Source organism: Bombina bombina, chromosome 7 (assembly GCF_027579735.1).
Source record: "Bombina bombina isolate aBomBom1 chromosome 7, aBomBom1.pri, whole genome shotgun sequence".
Lineage (NCBI taxonomy): Eukaryota > Metazoa > Chordata > Amphibia > Anura > Bombinatoridae > Bombina > Bombina bombina.
In genome coordinates, this window is record NC_069505.1 from 571,769,989 (window position 1) to 571,794,413 (window position 24,425).

Consider the following 24,425-nt stretch of genomic DNA (forward strand, 5'->3'; position numbering starts at 1 on the left):
TTTTTGTTTTTTTAAAGCCAATAAAAAAAAATATATTTTTGCCCATATGAGAGGTGAAGCACTGCCTCACCTGCCTCTAGTGACTGCACATCACTGCTTTCACCCCCTCTCCTTAACCCCTAGTCTTCCTCTTCATCCTAAAACCTCCCCCTACAGACAACCATCTTCATCTACTATATCATTTTTATTTCATTCTCCCCTCTCTATTATTTTGTATCTCTTCTTCCTTTCAATCTCCACCCTTCTTCCTTTATTCTTCCATCTTTAGCATCAACTAAATCATTTTTCTGCTTCCTTTTCACTTTGTCCCCTTCATCCCTATTTATAATTTTTCTCTTTTCATGTCTCTAATTCGTCTCTTCTTCTTCTCCCTTGTCGTTCTTTCAAGGGATATTAAACAGTATGAGACTGTAATATAAAATGTTTCATTATGTGTAGCTAAAAAACGTTGTAATTGTTAGGATATATTAGCATTACCGACATCCATTTTGTCTAAGAATAGTTTATTATAACAGTTTATTATGTAGTGAGAAATAGGCTCTCACTACGAAGATGTTAGTAATACTTGGCCCTGGGAATGTCCCTGACAATGTGCTTGGATGCACTATTATCTTTATAAGATGTCAAACGGCCTTGATTTGTGCTGGGCTATGAGGCTCAGATTTACTCTTATCTAAAACTAGATATTTCTGTAGAAATACTCCCTAACACTCCTTTTTACCAATTATATGTTAATGAACTTCTTTTGTTTCTGAAGAAATACTATGTAAGATGATGTAGTTATGAACACGTCATTGTTTAACCCTATATGCTGTAACCACTGCCTATAAAAGTATTGTGCATCTTATAATAAACAGAACAGCTTTAAGACTGACTTGCTGCGTGGTCTGATTCCTGTTCTCTGGATATCTCATCACCAAGTTAACCATTCAGTTCCAGGTAAAGGTGTAGGATACTGCCAAGTGCTAACTGACACTTCCCCCCTGAAAATAACACCTAACAGTAATATACTTTCATTTTTTTATTTTGTCCCCTTTTCCTGTAATTTGCCTCTAAAAATTGTTGTTGTTTATTTTAAAATTCCACTAAGTTTTTATAAAGTAATGGACGTACCATGTCTAAACTTAAGTTTTAACCTGATCTCACTGTCCTGCTGCAAACAATTAGGAACACATATAAAACAGGCAATACAATACATTATGCAAACACGTTTCCACACAGCATTCTTTACTCAAACTCTTTTTTTGACAGAGATACATGGAAAACTGGTCCATAAACGGCATCACCTATTACTGTATATAATCTAGAGTTCTTCACATAAACTATGCTGCACTGCTGCATCACAAACAGCTATGGTGATATTACAGCTGCGATAGTGACATAGGGAGACATTTTGGACAAAAAACACTCTCTGCTTTTTCTGTTTTATCAGTCTATTACATTCTTTCCAAAATATAGAAATGCTTGCTCTATGCATACAACAACTTTATTTGATCCCTCTTCATTGTACTGCATTTGTCATGTGATACGTGGTATTTCAGAGACATGATATTCGGCTATCAGATCTTCATATAAGTCAGATGTTCAATCTAAAAACAGACAGATATGTCAACACATGTATTTCATCTGCAAGGTGTGAGGTGGGGGGGGGGGACTGGAACTGCTGCTATCTGAACTGTACCTGTGCTGTGTATACATGTCATGGTTTAGTAGTGTGTGTGTGAGGGGGAGACTGGCACTGCTGCTGTCTGCACTGTACCTGTGCTGTGTATATATGTCATGGTGTAGTAGTGTGTGTGAGGGGGAGGCTGGCATTGCTGCTGTCTGCACTGTATCTGTGCTGTGTATACATGTCATGGTGTAGTAGTGTGTGAGGGGGAGACTGGCACTGCTGCTGTCTGCACTGTACCTGTGCTGTGTATATATGTCATGGTGTAGTGGTGTGTATGAGGGGGGGGGGAGGCTGGCACTGCTGGTGTCGGCACTGTACCTGTGCCGTGTATACATGTCATGGTGTAGTAGTGTGTGTAAGGGGGGAGGCTGGCACTGCTGCTGTCTGCACCTGTGCTATGTATACATGTCATGGTGTAGTAGTGTGTGTGAGGGGGAGGCTGGCACTGCTGCTGTCTGCACTGTACCTGTGATGTGTATACATGTCATGGTTTAGTAGTATATGTGGGGGGAGGCTGGCACTGCTGCTTTCTGCACTGTACCTGTGCTGTGTATACATGTCATGGTGTAGTAGTGTGTGTGTGAGGGGGAGGCTAGCACTTCTGCTGTCTGTACTGTACCTGTGCTGTGTATACATGTCATGGTGTAGTAGTGTGTGAGAGGGGGAGGCTGGCACAGCTGCTGTCTGCACTGTACCTGTGCTGTGTATACATGTCATGGTGTAGTAGTGTGAGAGGGGGAGGCTGGCACTGCTGCTGTCTGCACTGTACCTGTGCTGTGTATACATGTCATGGTGTAGTAGTGTGTGAGAGGCTGGCACTGCTGCTGTCTGCACTGTACCTGTGCTGTGTATACATGTCATGGTGTAGTAGTGTGTGTGAGGGGGGAGGCTGGCACTGCTGCTGTCTGCACTGTACCTGTGCTGTGCATATATGTCATGGTGTAGTAGTGTGTGTGTGTGTGGGGGGGGGAGGCTGGCACTGCTGCTGTCTGCACTGTACCTGTGCTGTGTATACATGTCATGGTGTAGTACTAGTGTGTGCGAGGCTGGCACTGCTGCTGTCTGTACTGTACCTGTGCTGTGTATATATATGTCATGGTGTAGTAGTGTGTGAGAGGGGGAGGCTGGCACTGCTGCTGTCTGTACCGTACCTATGTCATGGTGTAGTAGTGTGTGTGAGGGGGAGGCTAGCACTTCTGCTGTCTGTACTGTACCTGTGCTTTGTATATATGTCATGGTGTAGAAGTGTGTGTGAGGGGGAGGCTGGCACTGCTGCTGTCTGTACTGTACCTGTGCTGTGTATATATGTCATGGTGTAGTAGTGTGTGTGAGGGGGAGGCTAGCACTGCTGCTGTCTGTACTGTACCTGTGCTGTGTATATATGTCATGGTGTAGTAGTGTGTGAGAGGGGGAGGCTGGCACTGCTGCTGTCTGTACCGTACCTATGTCATGGTGTAGTAGTGTGTGTGAGGGGGAGACTGGCACTGCTGCTGTCTGCACTGTACCTGTGCTGTGTATACATGTCAAGGTGTAGTAGTGTGTGTGAGGGGGAGGCTAGCACTTCTGCTGTCTGTACTGTACCTGTGCTTTGTATATATGTCATGGTGTAGTAGTGTGTGTGAGGGGGAGGCTGGCACTGCTGCTGTCTGTACTGTACCTGTGCTGTGTATATATGTCATGGTGTAGTAGTGTGTGTGAGGGGGAGGCTAGCACTGCTGCTGTCTGTACTGTACCTGTGCTGTCACTGTGTATATATGTCATGGTGTAGTAGTGTGTGTGAGGGGGAGGCTAACACTGCTGCTGTCTGTACTGTACCTGTGCTGTGTATACATGTCATGGTGTAGTAGTGTGTGAGAGGGGGAGGCTGGCACTGCTGCTGTCTGTACTGTACCTGTGCTGTGTATACATGTCATGGTGTAGTAGTGTGTGTGAGGGGGAAGCTGGCACTGCTGCTGTCTGCACTGTACCTGTGCTGTGTATACATGTCATGGTGTAGTAGTGTGTGAGAGGGGGAGGCTGGCACTGCTGCTGTCTGTACTGTACCTGTGCTGTGTATACATGTCATGGTGTAGTAGTGTGTGAGAGGGGGAGGCTGGCACTGCTGCTGTCTGTACTGTACCTGTGCTGTGTATACATGTCATGGTGTAGCAGTGTGTGAGAGGGGGAGGCTGGCACTGCTGCTGTCTGCACTGTACCTGTGCTGTGTATACATGTCAAGGTGTAGTAGTGTGTGTGTGAGGGGGAGGCTAGCACTTCTGCTGTCTGTACTGTACCTGTGCTTTGTATATATGTCATGGTGTAGTAGTGTGTGAGAGGGGGAGGCTGGCACTGCTGCTGTCTGTACTGTACCTGTGCTGTGTATACATGTCATGGTGTAGTAGTGTGTGAGAGGGGGAGGCTAGCACTGCTGCTGTCTGTACTGTACCTGTGCTGTGTATATATGTCATGGTGTAGTAGTGTCTGTAGGAGGGAGGCTGGCACTGCTGCTGTCTGCACTGTACCTGTGCTGTGTATATATGTCATGGTGTAGTAGTGTGTGTGTGTGTGTGAGGGGGAGACTGGCACTGCTGCTATCTGTACTGTACCTATGTCATGGTGTAGTAGTGTGTGTAAGAAGGAGACACCTCTATTCCTGCATTGTGATGCCATGGAAATGTAATATGTAAGGAGAAGACGGCTTCTGCCTGTGTTGTACAAATGAGCTCACTTACCAGTGCCCTACTTCTGTAAAGTAATCGGATTTAGACCCAAGCAGGACACAATGTGTTTAAATTTGTCGAGGGGGACATCTGCCTCAAAATTCTTTGCTGTAAGAGATACACAGAGTTATTAACAAACACAGGATAACACCACACAAACAAATATACATCTCCCAGCAGGTCTACAACCAGATGTGGCCTTCCTGACGTAGTATGAGACTGCTGGTAAATCTACTCCTCCTCACTCTGGGGCGCCATATAAAATGTGTAAAGTGGTGTAAGGTGTCTGACGAAGAACACAAATAACTATTTCTCAAAAAGACACAGGGGCCCATTTATCGAGCTCCGAACGGAGCTTGTGGGCCCGTGTTTCTGGCGAGTCTTCAGACTCGCCAGAAACAGCAATTATGAAGCAGCGGTCTAAAGACCGCTTCTCCAAAACCCTGTCCACCAGCTCTGATGAGGCGGACGGGAATCGCCGGAATTCAACCCGATCAAGTACAATCGGGTTGATTGACACCTCCCTGCTGGCGGCCGATTGGCCGCGAGTCAGCAGGGGGCGGCGTTGCACCAGCAGCTCTTGTGAACTGCTGGTGCAATGTTAAATGCGGAGTGCGAATTGCTCTCCGCATTCAGCGAGGTCTTGCAGACCTGATCCGCACTGTCGGATCAGGTCCGCAAGACCTTTGATAAATAGGCCCCACAGTGTATATTTAGGGTTACCAGATGTATAAAAATACTAGACTGTAAGTGGCCGGATGTAATGGTCTGCTGGTCTCACAATGCTTGACCACTAAAGACCCCACTCTTAATCCAACCTTGTATATTGTACATAAGCAATCATTTTACTTCTTGGCTGCCAAAAACACAAAAACAGAAGAGATATGACCAATTGGCTGCCCCTCAATTCTGCTCCATGTTCGCAATGCATTGAAACATAGGCGGCCATTTACATTAAACACTCACACCTAGGTTACGCGTTTTGCGTTATGGTTTTAACGCTGAAATAATGGCAATTTCAGTGTAAAAACAGTAACACAGCCATTACGAGTCATGTCGGTATAGCTATACCGCAAGCATTGTAGCCTGTAACGCAACGTCAATCCCGCACTAAAAAAAATATGTTTTTGCTTGGGATTTCCATAGCGCTGGTATTACAGGTTGTGCGGAGAGGCTAAAATGCTTGCGTTACAGTCTATACCGACACGATCCATACCGCCATCTGAGAACTCATAACTAAAGTGTTACAAAGTGCACTAACACCCATAAACTACCTATTAACCCCTAAACCAAGGCCCTCCCGCATCGCAAACACTATTTAAAATGTATTAACCCCTAATCTGCCGAATACCCACCCACATCCACGCCACTAAATTAAAGTTATTAACCCCTATTCCGTTGCTCCCCGACACCGCCGCCACTAACTAAACCTATTAAACCCTAAACCGCCAGCCCCCCCACATCGCCACTACTAAATAAACCTATTAAACCCTAAACCGCCAGCCCCCCCACATCGCCACTAATAAATTACACTATTAACCCCTAAACCTAACAGCCCCCTAACTTTAAATTCAAATTACAATATCCCTATCTTAACATAAATAAAAACTTACCTGTGAATTAAAAAAGTTTAAACTAACAATTAACTATTATACTAAAATTAAAATAACTACCAATTAAAAAAACTAAATTACACATTAAAAAAAAAACTAACACTACTAAAAAAATGTAAGTCTAAAATTACAAAAAATAAAAAATACTAGTCCGGACATCCAGGCGGCTTCTTCTATCTTAATCTAGGCGGCATCTTCTATCTTAATCTAGGCGGCATCTTCTATCTTCATCACGGCAGCGTCTTCTATCTTCATCCCGGTGGCGCGGAACGGATCCATCCTTGAACACATCCGGAGCGGAGCGTCCTCTTCATATGGTCACCTCCATACACTGGGTGTTAGGTTTAAACGTAACTTTTTTCCCCCTAGACATCAATGGGGTTGCGTTACGGAGCTTTTCATTCCGCACTCCAGGTGTTAGTTTTTTTTCTAACACTCTCTCCCTATTGATGTCTGTGGGGGAAAGCTTGCACGAGCATGTCAAATCAGCCCTTGGATTTTGTGCGGTATGGAGCTTAACGCCACCATATCGCACGCACAAGGAGGCTTTTCAGAAACTCGTAATGGCAGCGCTATGCAGGGTGAAACTTTTGTTGCGTTCGTTTCCCACCATCTACAGCGCAAAACTAGTAATCTAGGCGTCAGAGACTTAAAGGGACATTGTACATCAGATTTTTCTTTGCATAAATGTTTTGTAGATGATCCATTTATACAGTCCATTTGGGAGTGTTTTTGTAGCAATGTTTAGTTTTGCTTATTTTTTAAGAACATTGTGCTGATTTTCAGATTCCTAACCAAGCCCTAAAGTTTCAGATATGTACTGATGTATACAGACTCCTGTTGGCTCCTGTTTATGTTATCTGTCTTTTCAAATGCGGGGTAGGGGGAGTGTCTGCTGTTTCTGATTCCACATCCCCTTTCACTGGGTGTCCCAGCTTAACCTCATCAACAGTGCTAAACTGGGAGCTTCTAAGTAAGTTTTTAAATAGTTTTATACTGGATTTTTAGATCAGTATCTGTGCATATTATTCTTTATAGTAGTGTCTATTACATCTAGTTAAATGAAAATTGGTGTATAACAAAGGGCCAAAGTGTGAAACATATATATTTTTCCACTCAAATTTTAATATACAACAATATGCATTTACCTTCCAATATTTCCTGGAGACTATCTAGGATAGGAAGGCTGGTGGTGTAGCGATGTGCTGAGTCTTGGCAAAGATGGACATATCATGTGGTGGAATTGGGAAGAGCAGGGTGGGGAGTGAGGTATCAGGGGTGTGGTTAGATGTTTCTCAATAATCAAGCACTTTTTTACGGTACCCTACTGTGGTGACACAGTGACTCAATCCAAACGGAGCTGTGAGTCTGTCCCTCCCCAGCAGGGTGACATGGTGACACAGACATAAGGGAGCTATGCGTTGGTTCATCCCCTGCAGGTCATACAGTGACACAGACAGAAGGGAGATATGAGTCTGTCCCTTCCCCTGCAGGTGACATAGTGCACAGACATAAGGGAGCTATGAGTCTGTCCCTCCCCCTGCAGGTTGACACAGTGACACAGACAGAAGGGAGATATGAGTCTGTACCTCCCCTGCAGATGACACAGTGACACAGACAGAAGGGAGCTATGAGTCTGTCCCTCCCCCTGCAGGTGACACAGTGATAAAGACAGAAGGGAGCTATGAGTCTGTGTCCCATCCCTGCAGGTGACACAGACAAAAGGGAGCTATGAGTCAGTCCCTCCCCTTCAGGGTGACACAGACAAAAGGGAGCTATGAGTCTGTCCCTCCCCCTACAGGTGACACAGTGACACAGACAGAAGGGAGCTATGAGTCTGCCCCTCCCCTGCAGGTTGACACAGTGACACAGACAGAAGGGAGCTATGAGTCTGTCCCTCCCCCTACAGGTGACACAGTGACACAGACAGAAGGGAGCTATGAGTCTGCCCCTCCCCTGCAGGGTGACACAGTGACACAGACAGAAGGTACCTATGAGCACTAGTACTTACTTGCTAATATTATTGTCTCATAAATGGTTTCTTTTGAAGTTAATCGATAGAAAAGTATTGTGAATTCTCCAATAGGTTCAGAAAATGTGAGGTCCATATATAAACCATTGCCTGAGAATAAAAAACGGACAAATATCAGTCACCCGAATTCTAACCCTTAGAGTGTATATTGTTACATCACAGTGTACATTAACTTAGTCCTAACCCTATCCCTTTATCTTACTCCTAAATCTAGTTCTAACCCTATACCTTTACCTTTGTCCTAAATCTAGTTCTAACCCTATCCCTTTATCTTTGTCCTAAATCTAGTTCTAACCCTATCCCTTTATCTTTGTCCTAAATCTAGTTCTAACCCTATCCCTTTATCTTTGTCCTAAATATAGTCCTAACCCTATCCCTTTATCTTTATCCTAAAACTAGTCCTAACCCTATCCCTTTATCTTAGTCCTAAATCTAGTTCTAACCCTATCCCTTTATCTTTGTCCTAAATCTAGCTCTAACCCTATCCATTTATCTTTGTCCTAAATATAGTTCTAACCCTATCCCTTTATCTTAGTCCTAAAACTAGTCCTAACCCTATGGATTGATTTTAGGCCTAAATCTAGTCCTAACCCTATACCTTTCTCTTTGTCCTAAATATAGTCCTAACCCTATACCTTTATCTTTGTCCTAAATATAGTCCTAACCGTATCCCTTTATCTTAGTCCTAAATCTAGTCATAACCCTATCCCTTTATCTTAGTCCTAAATCTAGTCATAAACCTATCCCTTTATTTTAGTCCTAAATCTAGTCCTAACCCTATCCCTTTATCTTAGTCTTAAATCTAGTCCTAACCCTATCCCTTTATTTCAGTCAAAAATCTAGCCCTAACCCTATCCCTTTATCTTACTCCTAAATCTAGTTCTAACCCTATCCCTTTATCTTTGCCTAAATCTAGTTCTAACCCTATCCCTTTATCTTTGTCCTAAATCTAGTTCTAACCCTATCCCTTTTATCTTAGTCTTAAATCTAGTCCTAACCCTATCCCTTTATTTCAGTCAAAAATCTAGTCCTAACCCTATCCCTTTATCTTACTCCTAAATCTAGTTCTAACCCTATCCCTTTATCTTTGCCTAAATCTAGTTCTAACCCTATCCCTTTATCTTTGTCCTAAATCTAGTTCTAACCCTATCCCTTTATCTTTGTCCTAAATATAGTCCTAACCCTTTCCCTTTATCTTTGTCCTAAAACTAGTCCTAACCCTATCCCTTTATCTTAGTCCTAAATCTAGTTCTAACCCTATCCCTTTATCTTTGTCCTAAATCTAGCTCTAACCCTATCCATTTATCTTAGTCCTAAAACTAGTCCTAACCCTATGGATTTATTTTAGGCCTAAATCTAGTCCTAACCCTATACCTTTATCTTTGTCCTAAATATAGTCCTAACCCTATACCTTTATCTTTGTCCTAAATATAGTCCTAACCGTATCCCTTTATCTTAGTCCTAAATCTAGTTCTAACCCTATCCCTTTATCGTAGTCCTAAATCTAGTCCTAACCCTATCCCTTTATCTTAGTCCTAAATCTAGTCCTAACCCTATCCATTTATCTTAGTCCAAAATCTAGTCCTAAACCTATCCCTTTATTTTAGTCCTAAATCTAGTTCTAACCCTATCCCTTTATCTTAGTTCTAAATCTAGTCCCAACCGTATCCCTTTATCTTAGTCCTAAATCTAGTCCTAACCCTATCCCTTTATCTTAGTTCTAAATCTAGTCCCAACCGTATCCCTTTATCTTAGTCCTAAATCTAGTCCCAACCGTATCCCTTTATCTTAGTCCTAAATCTAGTCCCAATCCTATCCCTTTATTTTAGTCCTAAATATAGTCCTAACCCTATCCCTTTATCTCAGTCCTAAACATATCCCTTTATTTTAGTCCTAAATCTAGTCCTAATCCTATCCCTTTACCCTATCCCGAACCATAACCCTAAATCTTCAACATAGACCTTAGTAATACAGCATCCCCTTTATAGTCGGCTGTAAATCAAAGTGAAATATATTGAAGTGACGTTTCAGGGCAAAAGAACCCCTTCCTCTGACAGGGAGAGCTTCATTTGCGTTTATTCATTTTGTATCATTGAACAGCACCCTAGCAGCTGCTGACCTCTCGGTGAGAGTGCAACCACATAACTGTTTTTGTTTTATTTATATTAATTATACTTCTAAAGAAGAACTTACTTTCCATGTAGTGAAGCTTCTTGTTGTCAATTATAGATGCTTTAAAGCTGTGTGCCCTTAATAAAACAATTTAAAGGTGAATGTTAATTAATAATATATTTATTTAAATGAAGACACTGTACAAATAAAAATCAGTATCTATAAACTAATAATGAACACACTGCACTGTATAATAATGATGAGTATCTATACACTGATAATGATCACACTGCACTGTATAATAATGATGTGAGTATCTATACACTGGTAATGATCACACTGCACTGTATAATGATGTGAGTATCTATACACTGATAATGATCACACTGCACTGTATAATGATGTGAGTATCTATACACTGATAATGATCACACTGCACTGTATAATAATGATGAGTATCTATACACAGATAATGATCACACTACACTGTATAATGATGTGAGTATCTATACATTGATAATGATCACACTGCACTGTATAATGATGTGAGTATCTATACACTGATAATGATCACACTGCACTGTATAATGATGATGAGTATCTATACACTGATAATGATCACACTGCACTGTATAATGATGATGAGTATCTATACACTGATAATGATCACACTGCACTGTATAATGATGATGAGTATCTATACACTTATAATAAACACACTGCACTGTATAATGATGATGAGTATCTATACACTGATAATGATCACACTGCACTGTATAATGATGTGAGTATATATACACTGATAATGATCACACTGCACTGTATAATGATGTGAGTATCTATACACTGATAATGAGCACACTACACTGTATAATGATGATGAGTATCTATATACTGATAATGATCACACTGCACTGTATAATGATGATGAGTATCTATACACTGATAATGATCACACTGCACTGTATAATAATGATGATGAGTATCTATACACTGATAATGATCATACTGTACTGTATAATGATGATAAGTATCTATACACTGATAATGATCACACTGCACTGTATAATGATGATGAGTATCTATACACTGATAATGATCACACTGCACTGTAAAATGATGATGAGTATCTATACACTGATAATGAACACCCTGCACTGTATAATGATATGAGTATCTATACACCAATAATGATCACACTGCACTGTATAATGATGATGAGTATCTATACACTGATAATGAGCACACTACACTGTATAATGATGATGAGTATCTATACACTGACAATAAACACACTGCACTGTATAATGATGATGAGTATCTATACACTGATAATGATCACACTGCACTGTATAATGATGATGAGTATCTATACACTTATAATAAACACACTGCACTGTATAATGATGATGAGTATCTATACACTGATAATGATCACACTGCACTGTATAATGATGTGAGTATCTATACACTGATAATAGGTGAATGTTAATTAATAATATATTTATTTATATGAAGACACTGTAACAAATGAAAATCAGTATCTATAAACTAACAATGAACACACTGCACTGTATAATAATGATGAGTATCTATACACTGATAATGATCACACTGCACTGTATAATAATGATGAGTATCTATACACTGATAATGATCACACTACACTGTATAATGATGTGAGTATCTATACACTGATAATGATCACACTGCACTGTATAATGATGTGAGTATCTATACACTGATAATGATCACACTGCACTGTATAATGATGATGAGTATCTATACACTGATAATGATCACACTGCACTGTATAATGATGATGAGTATCTATACACTGATAATGATCACACTGCACTGTATAATGATGATGAGTATCTATACACTTATAATAAACACACTGCACTGTATAATGATGATGAGTATCTATACACTGATAATGATCACACTGCACTGTATAATGATGTGAGTATCTATACACTGATAATGATCACACTGCACTGTATAATGATGTGAGTATCTATACACTGATAATGATCACACTACACTGTATAATGATGTGAGTATCTATACACTGATAATGATAATGATCACACTGCACTGTACAATGATGTGAGTATCTATACACTGATAATGATCACACTGCACTGTATAATGATGATGAGTATGTATACACTGATAATGAACACACTGTACTGTATAATGATGAGTATCTATACACTGATAATGAACACACTGCACTGTATAATGATGATGAGTAGCTATACACTGATAATGAGCATGCTGCACTGTATAATGATGTGAGTATCTATACACTGATAATGAACACGCTGCACGGTATAATGATGATGAGTATCTACATTGATAATGATCACACTGCACTGTATAATGATGATGAGTATCTATACACTGATAATGATCACACTGCACTGTATAATGATGATGCGTATCTATACACTGATAATGAGCACACTACACTGTATAATGATGATGATTATCTATACACTGATAATGATCACACTGCACTGTATAATGATGATGAGTATATATACACTGATAATGATCACACTGCACTGTATAATGATGATGAGTAGCTATACACTGATAATGATCACACTACAATGTCTAATGATGATGAGTATCTATACACTGATAATGAGCACACTACACTGTATAATGATGATGAGTATCTATACACTGATAATAAACATGCTGCACTGTATAATGATGATGAGTATCTATACACTGATAATGAGCACACTACACTGTATAATGATGATGAGTATCTATACACTGATAATAAACATGCTGCACTGTATAATGATGATGAGTATCTATACACTGATAATGAGCACACTGCACTGTATAATGATGTTAGTATCTATACACTGATAATGATCACACTGTACTGTATAATGATGTAGAGTATCTATACACTGATAATGAACACACTGCACTGTATAATGATGTAGAGTATCTATACACTGATAATGAACATACTGCACTGTATAATGATGATGAGTATCTATACACTGATAATGAGCACACTACACTGTATAATGATGATGAGTATCTATACACTGATAATAAACATGCTGCACTGTATAATGATGATGAGTATCTATACACTGATAATGATCATACTGCACTGTATAATGATGATGAGTATCTATACACTGATAATGATCACACTGCACTGTATAATGATGATGAGTATCTATACACTGATAATGATCACACTGCACTGTATAATGATGATGAGTATCTAAACACTGATAATGAACACCCTGCACTGTATAATGATGATGAGTATCTATACACTGATAATGAACACACTGCACTGTATAATGATGATGAGTATCTATACACTGATAATGATTACACTGCACTGTATAATGATGATGAGTATCTATACACTGATAATGATCACACTGCACTGTATAATGATGAAGAGTATCTATACACTGATAATGATCACACTGCACTGTATAATGATGAAGAGTATCTATACACTGATAATGATCACACTGCACTGTATAATGATGATGAGTATCTATACACTGATAATGATCACACTGCACTGTATAATGATGATGAGTATCTATACACTGATAATGAACACCCTGCACTGTATAATGATGATGAGTATCTATACACTGATAATGAACACACTGCACTGTATAATGATGATGAGTATCTATACACTGATAATGATTACACTGCACTGTATAATGATGATGAGTATCTATACACTGATAATGATCACACTGCACTGTATAATGATGAAGAGTATCTATACACTGATAATGAGCACACTGCACTGTATAATGATGATGAGTATCTATACACTGATAATGATCATACTGCACTGTATAATGATGATGAGTATCTATACACTGATAATGATCACACTGCACTGTATAATTATGATGAGTATATGTACACTGATAATGATCACACTGCACTGTATAATTATGATGAGTATATGTACACTGATAATGAACACACTGCACTATATAATGATGATGAGTATCTATACACTGATAATGATCACACTGCACTGTATAATGATGAGTATCTATACACTGATAATGATCACACTGCACTGTATAATGATGTGAGTATCTATACACTGATAATGAACACACTGCACTGTATAATAATGATGATGAGTATCTATACACTGATAATGATCACACTGCACTGTATAATGATGATGAGTAGCTATACAGTGATAATGATCGCACTGCACTGTATAATGATGATGAGTATATATACACTGATAATGAACACACTGCACTGCATAATGATGATGAGTATCTATACACTGATAATGATTACACTGCACTGTACAATAATGATGAGTATCTATACACTGATAATGATCGCACTGCACTGTATAATGATGATGAGTATCTATACACTGATATTTTACTTACTTTTCTATTATTGTGACCTCTCCATTAGTCAATTTAAATTCTATCCCCTGTGTAATAGCTTCATTAGCTTCAGTACTGGCTGCAGCAACAATTTTCCATTTTCCGGCAATCTGAGGATTAAAAACAATAATTCTATCCATCTGTCTGCCCCTCCAGTACTGTCAGTATTTGTTTCTGTGCTTGATTTACCTTCTCCAGATCCAGTGTGTCGGCCTCATGTGGCACGTCTGAACAGGCCAGTGCTAAAAACACAATAAAGGACCCAGTCATCTTATTACAATATTTACTCTATTTGTCCTGCAGGTCATGTGCAGGGTTGTTTGTTTTCAGATAAGAGTAGAGGAGGTCTGTGGGTGTGGCTTATTGGTCCCTGGGGGACAGGATAACAGAGCTCCTCAACTGTGACTGTCCTGCAAAATGCAGGACAATTCAGATCTCTGCTAACAACTCACAAAGATACATCCATTATTACACATCCGCTCCAGTAATGTTCAATCTCAGACATACACTTTTGTAAATGTATTTCTATACTTTCCTGCAGCCACAGAGCCAGTTCTTCTGGGGTGTCAAATATGTAGCACCCCTAATTATCAGAGATGTTGGTAAACATAAATTGTCAGATAGTTTCTTGGTTATTTGCTCTACACAGGACAAGAGAAGAGGTAACGGAGAGGTGGGGGGTTGTTAAAGGAAGAGAAAATAGCAAAATTGAGGAGCCCCAACTCCTAGTTACCAGTACTCTCTATGGCCTAGATTTGGAGTTTGGCGGAAGAAGGGCTGTTAACGCTCCGCGGGCTTTTTTCTGGCCGCACCATAAATTTAACTCTGGTATCGAGAGTTCAAACAAATGCTGCATTAGGCTCCAAAAAAGGAGCGTAGAGCATTTTTACCGCAAATGCAACTCTCGATACCAGAGTTGCTTACGGACGCGGCCAGCCTCAAAAACGTGCTTGTGCACGATTCTCCCATAGGAAACAATGGGGCTGTTTGAGCTGAAATAAAACCTAACACCTGCAAAAAAGCTGCGTTCAGCTCCTAACGCAGCCCCATTGTTTCCTATGTGAAAACACTTCCTACGTCTGCACCTAACACCCTAACATGTACCCCGAGTCTAAACACCCCTACCCTTACACGTATTAACCCCTAATCTGCCACCCCTGCTATCGCTGACCCCTGCATATTTTTTTTAACCCCTAATCTGCCGCTCCGTAAACCGCCGCAACCTACGTTATCCCTATGTACCCCTAATCTGCTGCCCCTAACACCGCCGACCCCTAGATTATATTTATTAACCCCTAATCTGCCCCCCACAACGTCGCCGACACCTGCCTACACTTATTAACCCCTAATCTGCCGAGCGGACCTGAGCGCTACTATAATAAAGTTATTAACCCCTAATCCGCCTCACTAACCCTATCATAAATAGTATTAACCCCTAATCTGCCCTCCCTAACATCGCCGACACCTAACTTCAATTATTAACCCCTAATCTGACGACCGGAGCTCACCGCTACTATAATAAATGGATTAACCCCTAAAGCTAAGTCTAACCCTAACACTAACACCCCCCTAAATTAAATATAATTTAAATCTAACAAAATAAATTAACTCTTATTAAATAAATTATTCCTATTTAAAGCTAAATACTTACCTGTAAAATACATCCTAATATAGCTACAATATAAATTATAATTATATTATAGCTATTTTAGGATTAATATTTATTTTACAGACAACTTGGTAATTATTTTAACCAGGTACAATAGCTATTTAATAGTTACCTAGTTAAAATAATAACAAATTTACCTGTAAAATAAATCCTAACCTAAGATATAATTAAACCTAACACTACACTATCAATAAATTAATTAAACACAATTCCTACAAATAAATACAATTAAATAAACTAGCTAAAGTACAAAAAATAAAAAAGAACTAAGTTACAAAAAATAAAAAAATATTTACAAACATAAGAAAAATATTACAACAATTTTAAACTAATTACACCTACTCTAAGCCCCCTAATAAAATAACAAAGCCCCCCAAAATAAAAAATTCCCTACCCTATTCTAAATTAAAAAAGTTAAAAGCTCTTTTACCTTACCAGCCCTGAACAGGGCCCTTTGCGGGGCATGCCCCAAGAATTTCAGCTCTTTTGCCTGTAAAAAAAAACATACAATACCCCCCCAACATTACAACCCACCACCCACATACCCCTAATCTAACCCAAACCCCCCTTAAATAAACCTAACACTAAGCCCCTGAAGATCTTCCTACCTTGTCTTCACCATCCAGGTTCACTGATCGGAACAGCCAATAGAATGCGAGCTCAATCTGATTGGCTGATTGGATCAGCCAATCGGATTGAACTTGATTCTGATTGGCTGATTCCATCAGCCAATCAGAAAATTCCTACCTTAATTCCGATTGGCTGATAGAATCCTATCAACCAATCGGAATTCGAGGGACGCCATCTTGGATGACGTCCCTTAAAGGAACAGTCATTCGTCGTTCAGTCGTCGGGCCGGATGGATGTTCCGCGCTGGAGGTCTTCAGGATCCTGCCGCTTCGCTCCGGATGGAAGACCATAGAAGATGCCGCCTGGATGAAGACTTCAATCGGATGGAAGATCCTCTTCTGCCCCGCTTGGATGAAGACTTTGACCGGATCATGGACCTCTTCAGCCCCCCGCTTGGGCTTGGATCAGGACATCGGAGGAGCTCTTCAGGACGGATCGGTGAACCTGGATGGTGAAGACAAGGTAGGAAGATCTTCAGGGGCTTAGTGTTAGGTTTATTTAAGGGGGGTTTGGGTTAGATTAGGGGTATGTGGGTGGTGGGTTGTAATGTTGGGGGGGGGTATTGTATGTTTTTTTTTACAGGCAAAAGAGCTGAAATTCTTGGGGCATGCCCCGCAAAGGGCCCTGTTCAGGGCTGGTAAGGTAAAAGAGCTTTTAACTTTTTTAATTTAGAATAGGGTAGGGAATTTTTTATTTTGGGGGGCTTTGTTATTTTATTAGGGGGCTTAGAGTAGGTGTAATTAGTTTAAAATTGTTGTAATATTTTTCTTATGTTTGTAAATATTTTTTTATTTTTTGTAACTTAGTTCTTTTTTATTTTTTGTACTTTAGCTAGTTTATTTAATTGTATTTATTTGTAGGAATTGTGTTTAATTAATTTATTGATAGTGTAGTGTTAGGTTAATTGTAGGTAATTGTAGGTAGTTTATTTAATTAATTTATTGATAGGGTAGTGTTAGGTTTAATTATATCTTAGGTTAGGATTTATTTTACAGGTAAATTTGTTATTATTTTAACTAGGTAACTATTAAATAGCTATTGTACCTGGTTAAAATAATTACCAAGTTGCCTGTAAAATAAATATTAATCCTAAAATAGCTATAATATAATTATAATTTATATTGTAGCTATATTAGGATGTATTTTACAGGTAAGTATTTAGCTTTAAATAGGAATAATTTATTTAATAAGAGTTAATTTATTTCGTTAGATTTAAATTATATTTAACTTAGGGGGGTGTTAGTGTTAGGGTTAGACTTAGCTTTAGGGGTTAATCCATTTATTATAGTAGCGGTGAGCTCCGGTCGTCAGATTAGGGGTTAATAATTGAAGTTAGGTGTCGACGATGTTAGGGAGGGCAGATTAGGGGTTAATACTATTTATTATAGGGTTAGTGAGGCGGATTAGGGGTTAATACATTTATTATAGTAGCGCTCAGGTCCGCTTGGCAGATTAGGGGTTAATAAGTGTAGGCAGGTGTCGGCGACGTTGAGGGGGGCAGATTAGGGGTTAATAAATATAATATAGGGGTCGGCGGTGTTAGGGGCAGCAGATTAGGGGTACATAAGGATAACGTAGGTGGCGGCGCTTTGCGGTCAGAAGATTAGGGGTTAATTATTGTAAGTAGCTGGCGGCGACGTTGTGGGGGGCAGGTTAGGGGTTAATAAATGTAATACAGGGGTCGGCGGGGTTAGGGGCAGCAGATTAGGGGTACATAAGGATAACGTAGGTGGCGGTCGGCAGATTAGGGGTTAAAAAATTTTAATCGAGTGGCGGCGATGTGGGGGGAGCTCGGTTTAGGGGTACATAGGTAGTTTATGGGTGTTAGTGTACTTTAGAGCACAGTAGTTAAGAGCTTTATAAACCGGCGTTAGCCCAGAAAGCTCTTAACTCCTGCTATTTTCCGGCGGCTGGAGTTTTGTCGTTAGAGCTCTAACGCTCACTTCAGAAACGACTCTAAATACCGGCGTTAGAAAGATCCCATTGAAAAGATAGGATACGCAATTGACGTAAGGGGATCTGCGGTATGGAAAAGTCGCGGCTGAAAAGTGAGCGTTAGACCCTTTAATCACTGACTCCAAATACCAGCGGGCGGCCAAAACCAGCGTTAGGAGCCTCTAACGCTGGTTTTCACGGCTACCGCCGAACTCTAAATCTAGGCCTATGTTAATATGTACCATTAGGCAACCTAATGTACCCCCAATTTTAATTGTGTAGAACCACTTCTGTTGCAGGGTGTGACCCTCTAAGCCCCTTCTTCTCTGTATCAGTTAAATTGTATCCTAAAGTAAATCCATATCCATTCCCTATTTTTATTATTAGATTGCTAAACTCCACCCACACTACACTGCCAATCTCCCTGACTCCTCCCCTGAGCAACAAACTTCACCCGCTGATCTCACGGTTTTCCTGCACTAACCTCAAACACAAAGTTTTATCTTTCCACCTTGAATCTAATCATGCATATTCATACAAATATAAATACACACACGTAAAAACATTCATACTTTTACAATATCTCATGTGTAGCACTGACATATACTTGCCCTAGCCCAAACACACAAAACTGACACATTACTCTCAATTATATGTGGTTTATTAAAAAAAAAATCTAAAAAGTAAAATATCTCAAGACATGACACAAACTTAAAATGAGACTCTTTTAAGGGAACTTAGCACTATTATAGACAAACCTTTACTCTTAATTTTTCAAGACTCATTATCCTCAGGCATGGTACCCCAGGATTGGCGTAAAGCTGATGTGGTGCCACTCTTCAAAAAGGGAAGCAGGGATGATCCAGGAAGCTATAGACCAGTTAGTCTGACATCAATAGTGGGGAAGATATTTGAAGGGATTATAATGGATTATATTGATGAGCATATTCGTGTAAACAAGATTATGAGTTCTAATCAGCATGGCTTTAGGAGAAATAGATCATGTCAAACTAATCTAATTAGATTCTACGAGGAAGTAAGTAAAAATATAGATAAAGGGGAATCAGTTGATGTGATATACTTAGATTTTGCTAAGGCATTTGATACAGTGCCACATGAGAGATTAATGCACAAAATTAAGGGACTGGGAATAGCTGAAAATGTTAGCTCATGGATAAATAACTGGATAAAAGATAGGGAGCAACGAGTAGTAGTAAATGGATCATACTCAGATTGGACAAAGGTAATCAGTGGCGTCCCCCAGGGATCAGTACTGGGCCCTGTTCTTTTTAATATTTTTATAAATGACTTGGAGCAAGGATTAAATAGAGACATCTCTATTCTTGCAGATGATACTAAGTTAAGTAAGGTCATTAGGTCAGAGCAGGATGAACTCTCTTTACAAAGGGATTTGCTAAAATTAGAACTATGGGCAAGTGAATGGAAAATGAGATTTAATACGGAAAAATGCAAGGTTCTACATTTTGGAAGTAAAAATAAGCAGGCTACGTATTTTTTAAATGGGACAAGACTTAGCCAAACACAGGAGGAAAGGGATTTGGGAGTAGTAATAGATAACAAGCTAAAGATGGGTGCACAATGCAGGGCAGCGGCTTCAAAGGCTAATAAGATACTAGCATGTATTAAAAGAGGCATTGATTCAAGGGAGGAAAGCATAATTCTGTCATTATATAAAGCCCTGGTAAGACCTCACCTTGAGTTTGGAGTGCAGTTCTGGGGACCGATTGCTAAAAAAAATATTGCAGAACTAGAAAAAGTTCAGAGAAGGGCCACAAAGCTAATAAGGGTATTGGAGAAAGGAGGAGAGGCTAGCCAAACTGGGTCTGTTTTCTTTAGAAAAAAGGCGCTTGAGAGGTGACATGATTACTTTATATAAATATATTCAAGGCCCATATACAGAGATGGCAGAAGCTCTATTTATTCCAAGAAAATTGTTTCTGACAAGAGGTCATAATTTAAGGTTGGAGGAAAGGAGATTTAATCTCCTGCAACGGAAACGTTTTTTCACTGTAAGAGCAATAAAATTGTGGAACTCATTACCAAAGGAGGTAGTGAATGCCAATACCATAGATACATTTAAAAATAGTCTGGATACATTTCTGTATATAAACAAAATTCATGGATATGATTGCTAGTATTAAATGGGTCACATTTTAATGGGGTTATTTAAGCTTAACTGGAGCTTTTTGTAAGTATTTTAGATTTGTATAGGTTGAACTCGATGGACTTCAGTCTTTTTTCAACCTTGTCTACTATGTTACTATGTTACTATGTAAATATTGTTTAAAAGGGACATGAAACATAATTTTCTTTTCTTTAATTATTCAAATAAAACATACAATTCTAAAGAACTTTCCAATGTATATTTTAAAATTTGCTTTGTTCTCTTCATATCTTTTGCTAAAAGAGCAGAAATGCACTTGCTGTGAGCTAGCTGAGCACATCAGGTGAGCAAATTACATGAAGCATATATGTGCAGCCACCAATTAACAGCTAGCTACCAGTGGTGCATTGCAGCTTCTGAGTATGCTTTTCAACAAAGGATAGCAAACTAATAGAAGTACATTTGAAAGTTCTCTATAGAAATAATAAAATGCTGATTTTTATGTATTTATCTACTTGATTTTAAATTGAATTGTTCCATTTTTTGGCAACAGGTTATGAGGATGTTTTTTGTTGTAATACTGTTTGTTTGATTAATATTATTGCAGTCTTTTTAGCAATCTAATTACTTAAAGGGACATGAAACATTTTCTTACTTGATTCAAATAGAGCATACCTGGGTAGGTAGCGTTTACGTGTCTGGAGAACTATATGGTAGCAGGTTTGCAAGAATGCTTTTGAACACCAGATGGCAGTAGTGTATTTATAACAATTAGTGACGTCGCGAACCTAAAAATTTGGGTTCGCGAACGGCGAACGCGAAGTTCCGCAAAAGTTTGCGAACGGGCGAACCGCAATAGACTTCAATAGGCAGGCGAATTTTAAAACCCACAGGGTCTCTTTCTGGCCACAATAGTGATGGAAAAGTTGTTTCAAGGGGACTAACACCTGGACTGTGGCATGCCGGAGGGGGATCCATGGCAAAACTCCCATGGAAAATTACATAGTTGATGCAGAGTCTGCTTTTAATCCATAAAGGGCATAAATCACCTAACATTCCTAAATTATTTGGAATAACATGCTTTAAAAGATCAGGTATGATGTTGTATCGATCAGGTAGTGTAAGGGTTACGCCCGCTTCACAGTGCGCAGTGTAGGTGATATACCTGCCCTGTGACCATGCTTTGCAGACCAGGTATCAGTGGTCAGATGGACCCTTGCCCCAACACTGTGTGCCAGACATGCCATTATAGCAGAGTTATATGGCTTTGGCCCATTTTGGTATATTTCATGCCACCATTTCACCGCCAAATGCGATCAAATAAAAAAAAAATTGTTCACTTTTTCACAAACTTTAGGTTTCTCACAGAAATTATTTACAAACAACTTATGCAATTATGTCATAAATGGTTGTAAATGCTTCTCTGGGATCCCCTGTGTTCAGAAATAGCAGACTTATATGGCTTTGGCGTTGCTTTTTGGTAATTAGAAGGCTGCTAAATGCCACTGCGCACCACACGTGTTTTATGCCCAGCAGTGAAGGGGTTAATTAGGGAGCATGTAGGAAGCTTGAAGAGTTAATTTTAGCTTAAGTGTAGTGTAGTAGACAACCCAAAGTATTGATCTAGGCCCATTTTGGTATATTTCATGCCACCATTTCACCGCCAAATGCGATCAAATTTAAAAAAAACAAATTTTTTGCAATTTTAGGTTTCTCACTGAAATTATTTACAAACAGCTTGTGCAATTATGGCACAAATGGTTGTAAATTCTTCTCTGGGATCCCCTTTGTTCAGAAATAGCAGACATATATGACTTTGGCGTTGTTTTTTGGTAATTAGAAGGCCGCTAAATGCTGCTGCGCATCACACGTGTATTATGGCTAGCAGTGAAGGGGTTAATTAGGTAGTTTATAGGGAGCTTGCAGGGTTAATTTTAGCTTTAGTGTAGAGATCAGCCTCCCACCTGACACATCAGACCCCCTGATCCCTCCCAAACAGCTCCCTTCCCTCCCCTACCCCACAATTGTCCCCGCCATCTTAAGTACTGGCAGAAAGTCTGCCAGTACTAAAATAAAAGGTTTTTAAATGTTTTTTTTTTTTGCATATTTACATATGCTGTGGTGTAGCATCCCCCCTTAGCCACCAACCTCCCTGATCCCCCCAAAACAGCTCTCTAACCCTCCCCATCTGCCTTATTGGCGGCCATCTTGGGTACTGGCAGCTGTCTGCTATTATTTCACAGTCAAAAAAGTGTTTTTTTTTTAAATGTACACTACTGTTACACCAGATATGAGTGGTGGCACTGGGCAAGTGGGCACAGTATACGCTGTGAGCCTGACACACACGCTGGCAGACAGGCAACTGCAATTAGATTACACAGGAAAAAAAAAAAAAAAGCATACTGATGTTCAAGCCCTAAAAAGGGCTTTTTGGGGTGCTGTCCTTACAGCAGAGATCAGATGAGTCCTTCAGGACTGTAGTGGACACTGAATACACTAGCATAGCTATCAATTTCCCTATTAAATCAGCAGCAGCTACACTGTCCCTCCTCTCACTAAGAATGCAGCTTCCAAATGAATCTAAAATGGATGCTGTCCATGAGGTGGGAGGGTCTGGGAGGGAGGGTCTGCTGCTGATTGGCTGTAATGTGTTATCGGACTGTGAGGTAGAGGGTCAAAGTTTACTCAATGATAAAGAATAAGGGGCGGATCGAACATCGCATGCTATGTTCGCTGGGAACTATTCGCCGGGGAACTATTCGCAACATCACTAATAACAATGTTAAAGGGACACTGAACCCAATTTTTTTCTTTTGTGATTCAGATAGAGCATGACATTTCAAGCAACTTTCTAATTTACTCCTATTATCACATTTTCTTCATTCTTTTGGTATCTTTATTAGAAATGCAAGAATGTAAGTTTAGATGCCGACCCATTTTTGGTGAACAACCTGGGTTGTTCTTGCTGATTGGTGGATAAATTCACCCACCAATAAACAAGTCCTGTCCAGAGTTCTGAACCAAAAAAACCCCTAGATGCCTTCTTTTTCAAATAAAGATAGCAAGAGAACGAAGAAAATTTGATAATAGGAGTAAATAAGAAAGTTGCTTAAAATTGCATGCTCTATCTGAATCAAGAAATAACAAAATTTGGGTTCAGTGTCCCTTTAAAGCATTCTTGCAAAACTTTTGCCATCTAGTGCTACAGACATTCAGGTTCCTGAGCCTGCCTACCTCCTTTTCAGCAAAGGATACCATGAAAACAAAGTAAATTTGACTATTGAAGTCAATTGGAAACTATCTAAAAATCATACACTGTCTGAACTATGAATAGAAAAAATGGGGTTTCATGTACCTTTAGTCCAAAAATTTAAAGGGATGTGAAACCCACATTTTTCTATCATGATTCAGATAGAACAAGCAATTTAAAACAAGTTTCTGATTTAGTTTACATTATCAAACTTGCTTTGTTCTCTTAGTATCCTCTGTTGAAGGAGCA

At 39.5% G+C, this 24,425-nt stretch overlaps 1 protein-coding gene across 1 annotated transcript in view; it reads right to left on the bottom strand.

Annotated features, from left to right (window-relative positions):
- Positions 1-1,206: 1,206 nt before the first annotated feature.
- LOC128667081 (uncharacterized) overlaps positions 1,207-24,425 on the bottom strand; it is a 154,223-nt gene continuing 131,004 nt past the window's right edge. Inside the window, exons 16-21 of the mRNA XM_053721967.1 lie at positions 14,757-14,809; positions 14,568-14,677; positions 10,210-10,265; positions 7,996-8,106; positions 4,384-4,479; positions 1,207-1,589 (exon numbers count right to left, since the gene is read on the bottom strand). Coding sequence (XP_053577942.1) covers positions 4,391-4,479; positions 7,996-8,106; positions 10,210-10,265; positions 14,568-14,677; positions 14,757-14,809 — 419 coding nt within the window. The 3' untranslated portion in view covers positions 1,207-1,589; positions 4,384-4,390. The remainder of the gene's footprint in view (positions 1,590-4,383; positions 4,480-7,995; positions 8,107-10,209; positions 10,266-14,567; positions 14,678-14,756; positions 14,810-24,425) is intronic.